At 57.9% G+C, this 18718-nt stretch overlaps 1 protein-coding gene across 1 annotated transcript in view; it reads left to right on the top strand.

The window, feature by feature from the left end:
• The window catches only part of ESPN (espin), a 64009-nt gene extending 46661 nt beyond the window's left edge, over positions 1-17348 (top strand). Inside the window, exons 14-18 of the mRNA XM_019511536.1 lie at positions 7850-7995; positions 8681-8956; positions 16103-16182; positions 16276-16287; positions 16468-17348. Coding sequence (XP_019367081.1) covers positions 7850-7995; positions 8681-8956; positions 16103-16182; positions 16276-16287; positions 16468-16615 — 662 coding nt within the window. The 3' untranslated portion in view covers positions 16616-17348. The remainder of the gene's footprint in view (positions 1-7849; positions 7996-8680; positions 8957-16102; positions 16183-16275; positions 16288-16467) is intronic.
• Positions 17349-18718: the final 1370 nt, after the last annotated feature.

Here is an 18718-nt window from a genome sequence, read left to right as displayed (position 1 = left end):
TGCCCAGGTGAGGGAGCAGGGGATTGCTAAGAGGTCTGGTAGAGCAAGCAGCCAGAACACACTCCCCAAGGCCTTGATAAGGGACCTGTGGGGTGGTCAGCTTGCCACAACCCTGCCCTCAGCCCAAAGCATTGCCAGACTGCAGGGGTGGTTCTTGACCCACAGGATAGTCCCCACTTTGTCCCAAGAGCTGCAGCCCAGAACAGCACTTAGCAGGCAGGAGGGCAGGGAGCCAGGGACATGCAGGGGCTGCCTGCTCTAATGAGGTGTTCCCAGGCAGCACCTGCATAGAGACCAAGCAGCTCTCCAGATGGCAGCCAGGAGCTGCCATCTGGGCAGCTCAGTAGTTCTGACAGGCTGAGGAGGAGGAAGGGAAGGGGAGGGGCAGGGACTCTGTAGTTAGAGCCCTGGGCATTTGCCATGTACTCACACTGTTCCCTGACCTTTGCCTCCTTCGTGTGCAGGCTGGGCCAGGGAGTGTGCAGAGCTCAGCAAAGGGGTGTGGGTGGAACCCAAGTCAGTCAACAGGGCCACCCCTCCCCTCCTTAGAGCCAGGTGCGGTTTGCCTGAGCCAAGCTCCCCCAGGCTACCCTTGGCTCCATAGCAGCCCCCTCCATGCTACCAGTGAGGAGCTCCCTCTGCAGCACAACCCAGAGCTTGCCCCCTTCCCCACTCCCGAGAGCATCTGAGGTCTCTGCTCAGTCTCCTTGAGCAGGGCAGGAATGGAGCAGTGCAGACAACAACCCTTCTCCCCACCAGACCCCTCTGGGCAGCTCAGTAGTTTTGACATCCTGTGCAACACAGCATGGCGTGTGTGCCCTTCTGCACCACCATTGCCAATGTGCTTGAATTCCATGTGCCCCTGGGCAGGGACATGTGCCACACCAGCCACAGCCTGTGAACACACTGACCCCCTACAGCAGTAATCCCATGGGCCAGGTGAGCACTCACAGGCACCAGAGGAGCCAAAACTAGCCTAGTGAGGCTGCAGCAGAAGCTTGGACCTGGTCCTGTCCTGTAGAAGGAAGAGTAAATTTGCACCTGACAGACTCACCAAGGTAGATATCTATGTCTCCACGATCCCTGTGTGTAGGGCATCGCACGGTGCCCCTGCAGGGATCAGCTCTTCAGGACCACACGGAGGACTGTTCTCACAGCCCAGCAAGGCCAGGCAGTCAGAGCCTACTGGGCTGAAGCAGCCCCCAGGAAGGCAGTGCCCCTGTCTAGCCCCTCTCGGGAACCACTGCCCTCCTTGTGCCTTTCACTGCTCACAGCAGCCGCAGGCAAAGTACACCCTCTCTGGCATCTCTGTGAAGCCTGCTTCTTCATCGGCTGGCTGCTGGGCTGCAAAGTCTGGCCCTGTCTCAAGCATTTTTGGGTGGCTGGTCTGGGCTTGGCTTGGCAGCCTGGACAAGGGCAGAGACCCATGGAGAAGGGATGGCAGGTCCCCAAGGCTTTCGATGACACTGTCCTGCTGGGAGCCCTCTCCCAACCCAGCCAGTGCCCCTGCTCCTGGACCTGGCAGGGCAGTGCCCTTCCCCAGCCCCTTCCATTGAGAGCACCATTGGAAGTGAGTGCAGTGTAGTGCAATGAAGTAGAGCTTCTGCAAGGATTATTCCCCAAACTCCCCAGACTCTGCAGAGCTCCACCAGTGCAGGGGCAGCCCTGCCACCTTCCCACACCCACCTTACGCTGGCAAGCTGTGCCAGCCCCAAGCAGCCCCTTTTTCAAACTGCTGGGGAAAACTGCCCAAGGGTCTGCAGCTGGCCCAGTCCTGGTCCTGCACTCAGCACCAGCACCTAGATCCCTTCCTCGGGCCAGAGGAATAGGTTAACTCTTCCCTTGCCAGTGAAGGTAGAAGACACTCCTTTAGAGAGCCCCAGCACATGTCTTTCCCAAAGCCTCAGCTCCCCATATTGCATCTTCCTCAGCCTTTCTGCACTAGGGGGACAAAGGGTTACAACCCCATGTGTGTGGCGATCTTGTGCAGAAAGCTGTTCTGCCACGTGCCTGAGCTGGTCTGGGCAAACCTAGATCCTCTCTCAGGTTTTTCTCAAGACCCCCCCTCACCCAGCCCAGACAGGGGGTACAGCAGAGCTCTCAGACCTTGGCACCATCCCACACTGGAAAGTCTCCCTCCCCTTGTGCTAAGCTGACTGCCTTGCTCAGAGGGCAGGACAGGGCTGGGTCTGGGTTCACCCACCTTGTCATGGGCCAGGCTTTTGGAAGAGAAGCCACCTGAGGCCCTGCCGTGTGCAGCAGGCCAAGTGTTTCTGCTGGTAGTTCACAGATCAAGGCACAAGACACTCACACCTGGGGCTAGGTTGGGCTGGGCTGGGGAGGGAAGGCAATTACCATGGAAGCTGCCTCCTGGCCCCTCCCTCAAGATTTCAGGCTTGTGGGCCTTGATCACATGTGCTACAGCAGTGCAGACACAGTGTGGGGCTGAGCCCAACCCCCAGGCCTCTGCTCTCAATGCAACACTGGGGCAGAGGCCAGCAGCCCTTGCTCACCCATGTCTAGGTGATGGTGGGTTTAGCAGATGCCATGGCTGGGTGGTGAGCCCTGCCATGCAGCGCTGGGTCTAGGGTGCATCTCCCCATGGCTGGTGCCCAGAACAGCCTCTCCTCTGCACTCACTGTCCATTTTGTTTCTCATCTGTTTTCTCGCCTTCACTCCATCCCTCCTGGACTTCTCTGTCATTCTCTTCCATGGACTTGCTCTGCGGGATGTCACTTGTGCCTGCTCATATCCACTTGCTCTCACTGCTGGCTCCATCTCTCCTGTCTTATGTTCTGGTGACTGCATGCCTCTGTGCCTAACCACACTATGCTGTTTCTCTGCTCTCTCTGCCTCCTAGAAGGAAAATCTCTCAGACAAATGAAGAGTAAGTACTGTGGCTGGCTTGTGGGCAGAGGGGCCGTGCCCTGCTTTGCCCTTTCTGCTCTGCATAGTTTAATAGTGCTCAGTCCATTCCCATCTTGCAAACCTCTCCCTGTCTGCCACAGGCACTGTAACTGGGGCAGGAAACACTTTAAGGATGGGAAAACCTGGAGGTGAGTCCCTGGGGCATTTAGGAACTGAAGGTGGTCTTACCAGCTGATGTCAGAAGGGAGGTCCCCAGAGCCCAGCTAACTTTCCCCACACCCAGCAACTCCCCACAGGGTGAAGCATGGCAAGGGGATGAGGCTGCACAGCCTGCAGTTTGCAGCCCCTACCCCAGTGCTCAGCATCCAGTGGTCATGGCTCTTTGACTTCGAGTACAGGGCCTAACCTGTACAGGGAGCTTTGGTAGAAGTGTGTCTGGGCTACTTAGTGAGGGGAAGAGTGCCATCCTCCCACTGAACCAGGCAGTTGGCATGCAGCAAGTGTGCTGCAAATGCCTCCTGCTGGCAAGGACCCAGTCCCCTTTCCACAGCCTAACAGCTGGCAGCCACTGAAAGCACGCTGGAGTGGATGATGCAAGGACAACCTTTCCCTGCCTGCCTGCCCGCCCTCCTCTCTTTTGGCTTCCTATTCCACTGTCCTCTGAATGCAGGGGCAACACAGAGGATGGGTGTGATGCACAGGGACTTGAGCCAAAGTGCCCCAGATTCAAGGGTAAGCTAGAGAGACTTGGAGGTTCCCAGCTGGTGGGGTTTGCTGCCCTACAGCCACAGAGACCCCCTCCAAGCACCTGCTGGTGCCAGGGGAACAACAGTGCCTCCACCCCTCTGTTCTCTTATCAATTATTGATGACAGCAGTGCACAACCTGCGGTGGTGGGGCCAGCCATTCCTACATATGCATTATTTAGCCCAGTGGGAGGCTTCTCTTGGCGGGTGGGGCTGGGGAGTTGCTGCTGTGTGGTGCCAGCTCTAGGCTGGTTTCTGTTGCCAGGAGTGCCAGAGTGGGACTCAGCAGCTGTGTGCACCCTGCATGTGCTGCAGAGCAACTTCTTGGGTGGTGCCATGGGGGTTGAGAAAAATTTGCAGTGAGTGCCTCCATTGCCAGTATGTGGCAGGAAGTGGGCCCTGCTGGTGACTGTGCCCCAGGCCTCTTGGGTGGTAAAGCTCATGCCTCCTTTGGTGGGGCAGAATTGGGCCCCTGTGCAGCCTGGTGTTGGGGTGGGGGGATACTGCAGAGACCTGAGCCAAGTGTCTGGAGACCTGGCCCTTGGGGTGTCTCCCTGCACCTGGTTTGGGGAGAGCAGAGGTGGGAGCCTGAGGAACTCAGTGCCCCTTTGGGGGGCCGGCAATGCTAAACTGAACCACAAGAGCCATCTGAAAGTACCAAGGGTTAAAGGAAATAAAAGCCTCCTGAGCAAGAAGGCAAGGAACCTCATGAGCTCCTGAGCAGAGCCAGCTTGGCAGAGCTCACAAGCAATAGTGCCACATGGCCTGTTTCGTCTGCAAGAGTGACACATCAGCAGCAACTTGCTAGCCCTTGTGCACAAGCTAACCAGACCCTCATGGGCATCAGCCCCTCTTACATAGAGGGAAACTGAGGCAAGGGCACAGAGCCGTTGCCCCAAACGCAGACTCACTGTCCCAGCTCCAGTGGGAAGCTGGAGGACAGAACGCTGGCTATAGCCACAGGACTGAGTGTGCCACGTGCTGTTGCCCCCAAGTCAGCCCAGCCAGTCAGAGTGCCACAGCCATGCCAGAAGGGCCCTGCCTCACAGAAGGGTAGTGTGTCTTGGGGGTGCAGATCCAGCCCTTTTATGTGAGAGTCCTGGTATGATGGCTGACTGAAGGCCTCCCCCCCAGCTTCTGTGTACTGAGAGCATGGACAGCAAGGCCAATGCAAGCCAAGGAGGCTGTCTCCAAGAGGCCTGCTTGCCAGCTGTGCCTTGCCATGGTATGACTGAGGTTAGAGTGTTCCTGAGAATGCTCCACACCGTTACCTGCACCCGCTGGCCAAGAAGGGCCCCTTGCTCTTACTGCTCAGCAGGAGTATGCCAATGAGCTGCCAAGGCCATGCACATGCAAACTGCACCCCCAGTAATGATAGCTGTGCTCCAGGGAAGCCAGCATAGTCCTGCCCTGGGGTGGACCCCAGCTCAATGTGACCAGCACAACTGTCAGTCTGGGACCAGATTGGTGGGGCTGGAGTGATCCCCTCTCAGCTCTGGCCCTGGACTGAAAGGCTCAAACATTCAGGGGATTTGGCTTCCAGTGTGAAGGGGCTGAGCTAAGCCCACTAAGCAGGCACCTGGCAGCAGTTACAGTGGTGGGGTTGGGGCAGATTAGAGACAAAGGCCACCATTGTGCTTCTGTCACCCAATAAAGAGTCCATAATGCCCACTGAGCACAGCACCTGCCTGCAGGGAGGGGCTCTCCAGGTAGTCCGCTCTCCCCTGAGCCAGCTCACAGGGAGGCAGTGGCCAAGCTCCTACTGACCTCTGGGACAAATGAGGGCAAATGGAGTCCTTGGGAGAACCCCCCTCCACCTCATGGGTCCTGTAGGCTGCCTGGCTGGCTGGCACCATTGGCACCATGGAAGCAGAGTCAAGTTCACATCCCTGGAGGTGTGCTCCAGTCCCTTTCTTTGGGATTTGTCAGTGACCCTGGGCCACAGGGCAGTGCACCCTTAATCCCAGAACTGCCAGTGTCATTGCTATGGTGCCTGCAGCCCCTCTTGCCACCTGCTTGCTGGTTTGTATTGATGAGGGTGACTGTGACCACTCTTGTCAGGACACTGCTCCTGCTGCAAACTGCATGGCTCCAGGATGCACTACCCATGGCCTACACAGTAGCTCCTTTGTGTGTGCTCATACATTCGGCATTAGCAAGACATGTGAATCCTGTCAGGGCCTTGGCCACCAAACAGCTCATTAGTGCTAGCAGTTTGGCAGCTGTGCCTGGCTGATTAACACCAAGGCCAGGGGGATTTGGGGTCTCAGCTGATGCTTAATGACCTTTCGTTGTCCCAAGTGGGTCATTCATCCCAACAGCCCTTTGTCCAGCAGCCCAATCCCCAGCAGAAGGGGAGAGCACTTCAAACCAACTTTCTGCACCAGCAGGGAAAGCACTTGGCCTCCCTGCAGTCAAATGGGATGGTAGGACGTCCTGGCCACTCACTCTCATGGCCCAGCCTGTGTGCTGGGTGAAGGAGCTAGCACGCTCGTGTGGGGCTGCAGACAGGCAGAAGGTCTGGGGCTGCACAGCCCCCACCGCAGCAGATGGAGCACAGCAGGGCAAGTATGGGAAGCAGGGTGGCAGCAGGTGCACTCAGCTCCTGCTGGGCGGTGGTGCATCCCCACGTGGTCAAGACCTGCTCTAACCAACCTGTAGGTCCCACTTCATAACAGTGGCTTGTAGCCAAGCTAACTGGAATGCTGGCTGCGTTTGGGCATGCTCCCCTCCTGCCTTAACACCCCAGCTCCCATCTGTATCGGGGAGCTGGTGGCATGCAGCATGGGGCTGCCCTCTCTCCAGCACAGGGATCGGTGAGCTAAAGGACCAGGAAGGCCAGGGAGTTGGGCTTACCTGGCTGCCCTTGCTCTGCCCGTCTGCTTATCCCTGCTTAAGCTCACAGGTGGCTTCCTCGGACAGAAGTGGTGAATCCCCATGTTGGCAGCAAAGGAGCAGGGCACTGAGCACTGCGGGCAGAGCAGGAGGCAGCAGGCAGCAGGCACAGAGATGTGCTTGCTCTGACCCTGCCAGAAGGCAGCACTCTGAAGCAGGGTCCACGCTGGCTGGGCTGGCTTCCCACGTGACTGCGCTCAGCTTTACTCCAAGCCATGGTTGGTTGGGGTTTAATTTGGACTGGGAGTGAACAGGGAGGCTTGGCCTCAGCAGCGTTGAGTAGAGGAGAGGTGCAAAGTGAGCCCATCCTTCAGTGGCCAGGACAGCTGATCTGGGGAGCAGTCTATGTGTGCTGGTGAGATAGACTGGGACTGGGGGCGGTCTCTACAAGCTCTGCAGTGAGCAGTGGCCCACTGGAGTACTGGCACCTTCTTCCTCTCTGCATTTCTATTTCTAGGTGTAGGCAAGGCTTGTTGGGGCATGAGCAGGGCTTTTGTGATACAGGGTCTGGTACCTGGTAGCTCAAGCCCTTGCAGCAGCTCCAGGCAGCTTGCTTCAGCTGTGAGTGTGGGAAGGTCAGTCTGGGCCTGCTGTGGGGCCCCTACCTAGGCTGGCGCTTACACTGTGTGGGATGGGGGATTGGAAGTTTGCTTCTTGTCTCATGAGGAACATGGCCACATCCCTGGAGGCAGAAGCAGGAGCATTGCAGAGGGGTGGTGACAGGGTGGAAGGCCAGCTACTTACATGGGCAAGGTGCCATGAGGGACACTGGGCTCCAGGGGTTTCTGCAGAGCCTGGGCAGCAGATCTCTGGAAAGCCCTTGCACAAGCCAGGGGCAGGGCAAGGGCCAGAAAAACCTGCCTGGGCTGCTGCAAGTTGGATTGCTGGGGTGGGAGTGTCTCACAAGGCCTGAGACAGCTTAATTCATCCCTCCTGCTGTGCTAGACTCCACGTGGGGCAGTGCTATGGGATTGCACAGCTGGTGTGGAGGATGGCAGCCAGGACTCTGGCCTGCCTGGGCCACCTGCTGCTCCCAAAGGGGGCTTGGTGGGTTAGTTGTGATCAGTAAAGTCCCACATAGTGGGGGCCCCTGCAACCAAAGCACAGCTTTACTCCCTGCTTATGGCTGCAGGAAATATTGGTAGCATCATGAGGGCCAGGGAGTGGGAGCTGCTGATGGGGCCCCTTGCCCAGTATCTGGTCACTGCAGTCCATTTTGCTCCAAGCTGCAGCACCAGGCCCAGCTGTGGGCTGGAGTGGGTGGCCTGGGGTACAGTCCCTCACATGCAGGGGGGTCATTTTCTACGTGTCTCCTCACCTGCAACCGTCTCCCACCTTTAGGTACCAAGTCGTTCAACATGATGTCCCCCACTGGCGACAACTCTGAGCTCCTGGCTGAGATCAAGGCAGGGAAGAGCCTTAAACCAACCCCACAGAGCAAAGGCTTTACCACAGTCTTCTCAGGCAGTGGCCAAGTGGGGGCCAATGTATGTCATGCTCACCAGTGTCTTTGTTGCTTTGAGGGGGACAGTTGGGCTTGGGAGGATTAGCTTTTAATTATGGATGGCAAATTGTCACAGCAAGCTGGATCCATTTTGCACCATAAGCAGTAGCTAGCAGCCAGGGAGGGAGCTGTGAGGCTGGGGATTGGGAAGAGGGGGGAACTTCTCCCCTTAGGCAGCCATAGCTCTCACATGCCCCTGTGGCATACGGGGCTCTGGAGGTTTGCATTTCTAGATCAAGGGGGAAGAGCTGCCTCTGCCAGGGTCTTAATGTTCCTGGGGCAAGTGTGGGTATCAGCAGGACTCCTGCTGCTGCCAACACAAGCATGTCAGTAAGGGGAAACAGCCCAACGGAGGCTGCGAGGACCAGCCCACTGTCACCTGACCTCACTGTCCTGCCCAGGCTCAGGCACTGCCCTGAGTGGGGAGCGGGGATAGGGATGGTACCAGGACAAGCATCTGTGCTCCAGCATCCTCAGAGATAGCCCTGGACACTGCTTCCAAAGCCCCATGGGGCTCCTGAGCCCCGCGTGCCATGCATGGGTTAGAGAGCTCAGCCAGAGATGATATGTGTCCCCCGTGTGGGCTGGCGTGCAGGGTGACCCTGTACTGCCCCCCACATGGAGGCACCTGCCCTTTGTAAAGCTCCCTGTCTTCTCTTCCCTTTCAGATGGAGATGCCAGCCTCCTCCCCATCTCCTGCTCAGACGCCAACCCCGCCAGCCACCCCAGATACCGCTGTCAGCTCCGCAACCACTGGCTCCCCTGAGCCAGTTGTCAATGGCACCATGGCACTACCTGCCTCAGTTCAGAGCAACCAGGTGGACATAGAGGCCCTGATCCCAACACATGATGAGCAGGGCCGGCCCATCCCTGAGTGGAAGCGGCAGGTGATGGTGCGCAAGCTGCAGATGAAGATTCAGGAGGAGGAGGAGCAGAAGCGGAAGGTATGAGGGTGGGTGCCATGCATGCCTGCCTGTGTGCCCTGCCTGTTCCACATGGGGTGGTGGGGCTGTGACCGTGTTCCTCCTGTGCATGCAAAACACCCTGGCAGATACTGGAAACACCCTCAGGCTGAATCTGGCAGGTGGGGGCAGCAGAAACCCTTCAGGTAGCCAGCAGGACCCGGTGAGGTCAGGGGCCAAGCCACATCATTCCTCCCCGCTGGGCGAGTGCACTGTGGGAGACCCCATTTTCCTGCACAGCATCTTCAGGCTCCAGGGCTGGGCCACAGTGCCCTGGCTCACAGGCTTGTCGCAGGGGTTATAGCAACATGCAGGAAAAAGGACTGACTCAAATGAAAAGGGAGATTCAGGAGAAAGGTCCCAGCCTCTCCATGGCAGACAGCAACCCTGGCCTGATGCTGAGGGAGAGCAAAGCCCAGGATGACTCACTCAGTCCTGCACACACCCCAGCTTCCCCAGGGCCAGGGCTTAATGCTTCATGCTTTCAGGGACACGTCTGACCTCCTGGCTCTGCACTGCCTTCAAGTAAGGCTGGGGGCAGGAGCTGTAATGTGTCTACTTAGGGTTCTTGGGAGAGGGTCTGAAGGTGTGAATGGATGGACTCCTTGAGACTAGAGCCAGGAAGTGGGGCTTTTTCCAGCCAGGAGCCCCTCCTTGGAGTGCAAGCAGGCCATAGACTCTGGGACACTGGCCCTCCCTGCTGAGCTCCCAGCACAGCTGCCACTTATGCCCAGGTGGCTCCAGCAGGCACCTGCCCAGCAGAACTGCTGTGTGCCCAGCAGGTGCAGAGCAGCCCTGGCCATACTAATGAGGCCCCTGTCTGGTGCATGGACACCATACTTACAGATTAAACCCATTTGCAACAAACGCCAGTGCCTTCCTGGCAGAAAGTGTAGCCCCAGTGATGGAGGTGTTTGCAGTGAAGCCTGAGCATGCAAACCACCCTACAGAGCCAGAGCCAGAGCCAGAGCCAGAGCCTGGCTGAGCTGCTTGACTGGAGACCATGCTACATGCAGCAGCTGAGGCAGCCCTGGAGCAGGGCATACACTAACAGGTGGGTCCCTCTGAGGCAGCAGGGAACAGCCTTCTCCAAGCTACCCACAGACCAGGCCAGGGAAGCATCAGGAACCAGACTGAGGGGAAGGGCAGTGCAGGCTAGTGGACTCTCCAGGGCACAGCAGAGGCAGGAAGGCCCTGGCTGCTGGCAGCCCTGTAGAGACATGCTCCTTCTGGCCTCCGCCTGTTGACACAGCTGATTTGCTGGAGCCAGATGCAGAGTATGGTAGGTAAATAGTGTTTGTAGAGTACTGGCTTGGGCTGGGCTCCCAGGGTAGCGATAGAAAGGCCAGATAGGGGGAGGCACTGCACACATAGTTTTATTAGAGCCAAGGAAGACACACGGGATGTTTCACAGCATCATCTCCTGTGTCTTCGTTAACCTGAGGGTGCTCATGGACCAGGAAACAAGCACCAGCACAGACCTGAGACCCAGCTGGGCCCTTAGGCCATGCAGGGGTGCCAGTTCCACCCTGCCATGGGGTTGGTTGGGATGTTTTATGTGTGCGGTGGAGTTTTGCATGCCCTGCATGGTTCTACATTCTTTGCATTGCTCTGGTCAGCTGCAAAATGCATTTAAACTGCAGTATTCCAGGCAGGCAGCAGGGAGAGGGGTGGCACTGCACCCAAGGGGACCAGCTTCCCCATGGGCTGCAGGGCAAAGGGGGCTGCAGAGACAACAGCATAGCCAAGGCTAGGCTTGGGAGCATAGCTGTCAGGATCTACTCCAGTATCCCAACCCAGGGGCAGCTGAGAAACACAAGTCCCAGATTTCATGCCAAGATGATACTGCAGGTTTAAATGCCTTACATGGTCATTCAGTGGTGTAATGAGTGAGCGGTTCCTGGAAATACCCCCGGCCGTCTCCTCCGGGCAGGGACTTGGGACAGCACCTCCTTAACAAAGTTCTCTCTCCTGCCGTGTGCGCGAGATGCAGACAGCGAGGTCTCTCCATCAGCTCCACTGACTCACTCCATTCGCTCTGTGCCGGCCACCTTTGCCTCTGCTCTCCCGCCCTCCTTGCGGTCAGCGTTCCAGCCTGGCCATTGCCATTACACCACTAAGGACATGTAAAGTCGTGCACGTGTGCAGAGACAGAACAGTATGGAGCTAGCTCCTGAGGGAGACATTTTTCCCTCTGTTTTTTCCCCCCTGCCTTAGCTGGAGACCGGGAATTACTATCCACAGGAGTGCTGGAGATACTCCCATACCCACAATGGGATTCTGGGACCCTTTGGGCAGCTCATGACGGAGGAGGACATCCTGCGCATAGAACGGCAGATTGAGAATCTCCAGGTGATGCACAAGGTTCAGAAGGTGGAGAGCGAGCTGGAACAGCTGGAGCACGAGCTGCAGCAGCTGCTGCCTGTCTCAGCTGCCCTGGTGAAGGAGCACTTCACAGTGAACCCCAAGCGCATGCAGGGCCGTGCCGATGACCTCCCGGCCTGGTGTAGCAAGATCTCAACCCTGCTGAAGAGCATGGCCATCCTGCTGGCGACGCTGGGGGGCAAGAAGGTCCAGCTGGGTGACCTTTTGGCTCCTGACCTGCCGGAGCCAGCACCCTGTGCTGCCAACATCCCACCCGAGGGGGCACCAACAAACATTGGGCGATCGCAGTCCTTCAGCTCAACCCGGGAGGAGGTAGAGAGGGAGATCCTGCAGTGCGGTGTGTCAGTCAAGAACCTTAAGGCCAACTACGAGCTGTACACACAGTCCCAGGCACCCGACGACATGTGCAGCAGTGGCAGCAGGGTGTACAAAAGAAAACGGTCCCTACCTGTGGGCACTGTGCCTTATGGCTACAACCGCGAACCCATTCTGGAGGAAGACTATGTTACCAGCAGTGACCCGTTTGCCACTGTGAGTGAGGAGGTGGCCACCAATGGCACAGAGCCAGCCCTGGGGCTGGCCTATGCTGAGGCAGAGCCCCCACTCCCCCAAGAGGCAGAGCCACAAAAGGTGGCAACAGATCCCTTTGCAGAGGCCTTGTTTAGTCCTGACCACCTGACGCGGAGCCTGCCAGTGCAGACGGAGCTGAGCTGCGTGCAGGACTACATTGACATGCGCAAGGAGCGTATTGTCTACCTCTTTCTGGAGCACTGGAGGAAGTGGACCTTCACCGAATCAGTACGGCAGGCCCGTCCCATACGGCAGGCAGCGGGGAAGCCACCCAGCGAGGATGACCGGCTCCTGTACTTCATGAAACAGCGACAGGTGGTGGGGAACCTGCTCTCGCAGTGGCGGGACATCATCAGCCAGGTGCCCACACGGCAGATCCGGCGCCTGAGCCGCACCAACATGCTGTACTGGCCAGAGCACTTCCTGCCGCACGTAGGGGGTGCGCCCGTGCATTATGACAGCCTCTCGCTGGACCTCTTCATGCTGGGCTACTTCCAGCTCCTCGAGATGAACCTGACGCGGGAGGAGCGCAAGTTCCGGCACCTGCTTTGCTACGAGATGTTCGACCGGCTGGGCAGTCACAACTGGGAGCTCATCCGCAGCTTCCACAAAGCTGTGCTCGAGGAGGTAGAGGCTGGCCGGCGTGACTGGCTCGATGGCTTTGAGGACCTCAAACAGGAGTTCTTTGGGGATAGCCTGGGGCTCAGGGGCACAGCTACTGCCCTGTCACAGTCACCAGCTGCAGCTCCACCGGCCCCACCGGCCCCACCGCCCCATCAGGACTCTGCCAGGGCCCTGGCCAGTGACACCCTGCAGCCAGCCCCAATCCCTATGGACCCAGGCCGAGCCCCACTACCCAAAACCCGGAAAAACTCCGTCCAACTGGTGTCTGAGCTGGGGGAGTTTAGCAGCGATGACATCTGTCGTTACATAGACCGTAGCTTCTCGTTCTGGAAAGAGAAGGAGGCAGAGATGTTTGACATCTGAGTGTTCTTGCGGGCCCCTGTGCATGCTGCAGGAGGCGCGCTCACCCCCAGCCCCAGCAACTAGTGGGCCCCAGGCACTGGCCATAGCCACTCCTCCACCACAGCCCCTCTGGAAGGGACACGCTGCCCATCAGCATGGAGGGCAGCACTGCTGGAGAAGCAGGGGACAACCCTGCATATAGGCAAGAGGGTCTGGGCTCTGTCAGCTCTCTGAGATGACCTCTGCAGGAGGTGCAGAGAAGCCACGACATGTGTCATGTCTGGGGTAAGAGCTGTAGAACAGAGACCTGCGAGGGCTCCAGTCCCCAGTTGCACCTCACTGGGAAGGTGTTGGCCATGCAGACAGGGGGCTCTGAGCAGAAGCAAGTCAGCACAGTCCCAGAGGGACCCCTGTCCTCCAGTCTTTGTCGTGCAGGAGCCTCAGACACTCGGCAACTCCACTAAAGGCTGCAGCCATTTTGCCTGGGCGAGAACTGCAGCCACCATCCCAGAGTCCTTGTGAGGCTGGAATCACACTGTTCCTCTGTCTAGACAACAGCCCCTCAAGGCACGGATGGGTGCTGTCTGAGGGTTGTTGAGCATGCACCAGGCTCCAGGGGCATTCGGACATGAGCCTGCCTTCTCCTTTCCCGTACAAGCTGCGGCAGGCCGTGATCCCCCGTGACCATGGGAACCCCATTGTGTTTCCAGCATGCTTCATCTTGCAGATGCCACTGGCTTCTGTTGCTGGGGAGGAGGTGCTTTGGGACCAGGCAGTGCAGCATACATCTCCCAGCCATCCACAGCCAGTGCAGGAGCACATCATAACCACGGCCTCATTAACCCAGTTTCCAGACCCAGCACAGGCTTGATTTTACTACTTGGTCTCCGGCACTGGGTTCTGGTTCCAGCTGGCTGCTCCAGACATTCTCCTCCAGCCCTGTGGAAAATTCCCTTTTGCATTGTATGCTTCCCCACCACAGACCTGCTTGAACCTTTAATGATTGCAAAGTGTGTTGCGTGCTCTACCCATACCTACAGCAGAGACACAAGTCTGGCTCCTTGTACATAGGTTTGGGAGTGAGGTGTGCTGCGCAGCAGGCTGTGTGTGCATGTGTCTTGCAGCTTCTGTAAGGATTAGTGCTACTGCTAAATAATAAAGCGCTCTGCTCTGGGAAGGGAGCACATGTCTTTTGCTTTGGAGGGATGGGTCAGGGGGTTCGGTTTTACAGAAACCATACTGGGGGACACTGGGTGCAGTCACTGGGTTATCTGTGGCTGCTGGGCAGGGGCAGGGGGCATTGCATACCCAAGCAGAAGGACAAGTCACTGTGTGATCAGCAGGACCTGATGCTGTAGCTGCAGCAGCAAAGGGAAAACTGGTCAAAACCTGCTGCCAAGCCAGCACTTAGGTGCAGGGTCAGCGTGCTGTCTGCCACAGTGCACAGTCCCAGCCACACAGCCTGGTTACTGCAGCAAGGAAACACTAATCTAGAGATGAGAGGGAGAGAGTCACTGCTATATACAGAGTCTCCCTGCAAGCATCTCCCTGACCTGGCAGTCCTGAGCATTCACAGGGGCATGGGCTCTGTCCTGCAAGAGCCTGACTAGTCCTTGCTAATGGGCAGCTGCACTCGCAGTCCTGAGGACAGTTCCTTCTGCCAGCATGGATCAGTTGGGGCTTCCTTTCCAGCCCAGCAGCCTTGAGCATTGGCGGGGGACACACCTCGTGCAAAGGGCTTGGGAGACAGCAAGGGCAATGCTGTGACAGAGCAAGCCCTGGCAGAAACATGGGCCCACTCCTGTTCCTTGCTGCCTTTATGAGGCTGTGCTTGGGTCTTGCCCAGCCTAGCAGTTTTTGAATCCCTGGGAACATGAAGGGGGGAGGGGGGAGGCATTCCCATGACATTTCCCACACCAGAGAGGACACAGGCAAGGTGGTCAGGCCATGATGGGCTGCAGGGGTTGGACAGTCTCTTGGGGGCCATTGCACCCTGTGGGAGCAGCACCCCCCTCAATTAGTAATTAACCAGAGTAGAGGGCAAGATAGCAGCAGCTGTGCATGGCCCCAATCCCTGGGGGGGGACAGAGGACCCTGGCAACAGCTGCTGCTCTAGGCAACCACTCTTCCCCTGGCAGCTGTGCTAGTGGTTACACTCTATGCAGGATGCAGCTCCCACACAGGACACTGCCCCAGGGCTTGTCCAGCACAGCCCTGAAGGCCAGGATCACTGCTGGTGCCTACCTTGCTGATTTGCTGCCGGAGAGCTGGCAGGCAGTGTCAAAGCTCAGCATATCCATGCACTGTGAGTGGCCCTGGTACCACCTGGACACAGCCTGAGGAGATCAGATGGGGAGCACTAGCTGTAGCTTGTAGCAGCACAAGAGCTGTCAAGCCCCATGCCTGGTGCCCCCTCAGTATCTGAGTTAGAGGCTAGCTCGTGGCCTGATGCCCCTGCCAGGGTCAATGGGGTACATGCTGCTGCTGAGCCTGGGATGCCATGGCAGCTGGAGGACCCCATGGCAATGCCAGTGAGGCAGGCAGTACAGTCCTGCTCCCATGTCTGGTGCTGAAACATCACCTGTTGCACTGGCTCCAGCAGGACTTGATTGCCAGCCTGTGGCACGTGTTGCAGGACAGGTGCCTGCCCCTCCACCTTGCATCACCTGCACAAGTAGCTTTCCAGCTCCTGGAGGCAAATTCACTGCCTCTGCTGAGCCCTGCTCCCATTTGCTTGGCCTCCATGTCTCCTGGAATTGCAGCGCTGGCCTCTGGCATCTCTGCTCTGTGCAAGCATTTCCAACCCAGAGAGGCCCTCCTCTGGCCCAGACAAGGCGGTGAGGGTGTTCCTGTTGGGTTACTGAGACCTCACTGGCTGGAGCCATCTAGGTACGCCCTGAGCCACACACACTTTGGGCTCGCTGCACCTGGACCATGGCAGCTCTTTCCTCTGTGTGGTTGAAGCTGGACCTTCCTCCTTCCTGGGGAAAACGAGCTGTTCTGCATCTCCCAGTGGCTGTCCTCTGCACTTTTCCTTTCCCTGCAGCCTGCACTTCTTGTTCCCCTTCCCAGTGGACTGTCCAGGGGCCCATTTCTCTAGGGTTGGGATAGCTCAGAGGAGCTGTGGCATTCTCCCCAGCACAACTTCCCTTTGCTGCCGCACCCCACCCCCCAGGGTCCTCTTTAATGCCTTGTGTTGTGTTGCAGGAGCAGGAGGAGGAAGCACGCTTAGCCACGATGCCAGCCTGGAGGAGAGACATCTTGCGGAAGAAGCTGGAGGAGGAGAGGTGAGCGGTCCCCCTTACCCCCACAGGCTGTATGGGCCTCACCCACTGTCCCATGACTCAGAGCTAATGGTTTTCTTCTCCTTGCTTTCACAGAGAGCAGAAACGGTGAGTGCTTCTTCCCACTCCCTCGCTGCAGATGTGGAGCCACACCCCTGGCCTATGCTGGTGGCCATGGGAGGCTGGCATCTGAGGCTTTGCAGGCTTGATCCCCCATCTGTGAAGGGGTTGGTGCAGGTGTCTGGGTACTGTAACCAACACAGCCCTCTCTGCTTTGTTCCCAAATAGAAAAGAGCAAGAAAAGCTGAAGCGGGAAGAGGAAGAGAAGGAGAAGGAGCAGTCAGAAAAGCTAAGGACTCTGGGGTACGATGAGACAAAGCTGGCCCCCTGGCAGAGGCAGATTATCCTGAAGAAAGGGGACATAGCAAAGCATTAGTTGCCCCATGTTCCTGCCTCCCTTGCGTGAATGTAAGCCCTTTCTTCCTTTGCTCTCCCGTGGCACGAGTTGTTCAGCAGGAGGGGGAAAGCCACTCGCCATGGCTATCCATGTTTGCAGGCCCTGTTAGCAGGTGGCTCTACCCTCCAAGCTGGCATGGCGCTGGACTGTGGGGCCCCACCAGCATGTCGCAGACAGAGGTGCTCGTGGAGGAAGAGGGCCAGGTTCCCTTCATCCCCTCACTGAACAGTCCCCTACCATGCTGCACCACACTGCTGGCCTCCCTGCCCCAGTCACCTGTTCACTGTGAGCCCCGACTTCTCCTGTGGTAGGTGGCAACCCTAGCGGTTTCCCCAAGCACACTGCTCGTGGGCTCACAAATGCAGTGCACCTGGGCTCTGCTGCAGCAGCGCCTTTCCCAGTGCTGTCCCATTGCCCTCAGCCTCTGCCCTGCACTTCAGATGTACATTTGTATTTCACAATACAGGGTCTTCTCCAGGGCAGCCTGTGGTGGATGACTCGTCCACAGGCCAGCCAGGGGGGGAGATGTTTCTTCAGCTGCCATATCATGTTGAGCCCTGCTCCCATCCAGGGGGAGGGAAGGGAGGGAAGGTGGGGGGGTCATGTTGTTTTCTATATGTTTTTGTCATGTGTTCGCTCTAGCGACAGACTCTCCAGCTTGTTTCTGACTTAGCTCTTCTGCAGTTTTGCCGATTAAAACTGTAAAGCCGTGCCTAGTGTCTCCTTCCAGCTTTGCCTTTTCCTGTGACCGGCCTGGGGAGGCCCACCCCACACACCCAGCGACAGCAGCCGTAGGCATCCATGATGGCTGTCCCAGCTTTTCCCAACCAGCCTTCTCAGGCAGCAGGGAGCTGTACTGCTGAGCAATATCAGGTGCTGGCTGGCTCTGTCATCCCCACACCATCCAGACTGGGGCCTGAACTGCATCCACGCTGGCCTGCCCAGCGGTGCCCCCACTCAGTCACACCCTCAGGGCAAAATCTTGGTAAGCCACGGGCAAGAGGAAGCTGCATGGCTGGGAATCCCCCGCACTGCTGCAGGGTCCCACGGGTGGGCCTAGAAGCACTCTGGCCACAGCCCCTGGGACATCCAGGCTCTGCTGGCTGAGCTTGGCAGGCTAGTGAGGCTGTGCTTGATACATCCCCATGAGACAGGGGTACTCACTCACTGACCTGAGCCTCAGTACCAGCACTGTACGGCCAGTGGCTGTTCCCATGCCCCTGCTGCAGGCAGCTGGCACTGTACCTGGACTTCACCCCACTGCACACACCCAGGTGCATGCCCCCTTACCATTCTGACTTAGTCCAGCAGTGCCTAAGAGCAGTGCCCAGCTGCATGTCTGCTGGCTATGAGCTGGTCCCCAAGGTGGGCAGCATGGGCTGGGCAGCATCTGCTTGCACAGCTGTCCTTGTCACACAGCAGCACAACACTTCCCCCACCCCCAGGAAAGAGCTACTCCCAGCAGGCCGACCAGGGCCTGGGCAGCCCCACACAGCACAGGGGGGCTGTGACTGCCCTGCCTAAGCTCACTGAGTGCAGTGCAGGGAGGAGCCGGGTTCAGTGAGGGCCATTACACAGCAAGACCAGGAGTTAACCATTAACAAAATTAGCTGCAGTTGCTCACCTCAGTCCAGACCATTTTATTGCATGTGATCCAATGCTCCAGCATGTTAGAGCAGGGGTTTGGGGAGGTTTGGAGACAGGGGAGGGCAGCAGGAAAGCAACCAAGGGGGAAGATCCACCTTAGGCTGGGGGTGAGGAATTGTCCGACCCTAAGCCAGGTGCTGGCATGGCCACAGGACCCATTCCAAGTACCTGCTGCTGGGCCTCACTGGCCCTGCTCCTCTTTCAGCTGCCTCTACCCTCTCTCACTATCTGGCCTTGCATTGATGCGCCTCCCTCATGCGTGTGGTGTACCCCTCTGCCATAGGCAGCTCCACAGCAAGGCCACCCCACCACCTGCCCTGAGTCCCAGAGTGCTGTCATGTGTCCCAACACTCCCATGTGAGATGCAGCACCCACAAATGGATACCACAGGAGCTGAGCATCCCCTTTTGTCTTCCAGACAGACCACCCAAGAAA

Source organism: Gavialis gangeticus, unplaced genomic scaffold (genome assembly GCF_001723915.1).
Source record: "Gavialis gangeticus isolate Ggan-Ray unplaced genomic scaffold, GavGan_comp1, whole genome shotgun sequence".
Classification (NCBI taxonomy): Eukaryota; Metazoa; Chordata; order Crocodylia; family Gavialidae; genus Gavialis; species Gavialis gangeticus.
This window is presented reverse-complemented; position numbering and strand designations above follow the sequence as displayed.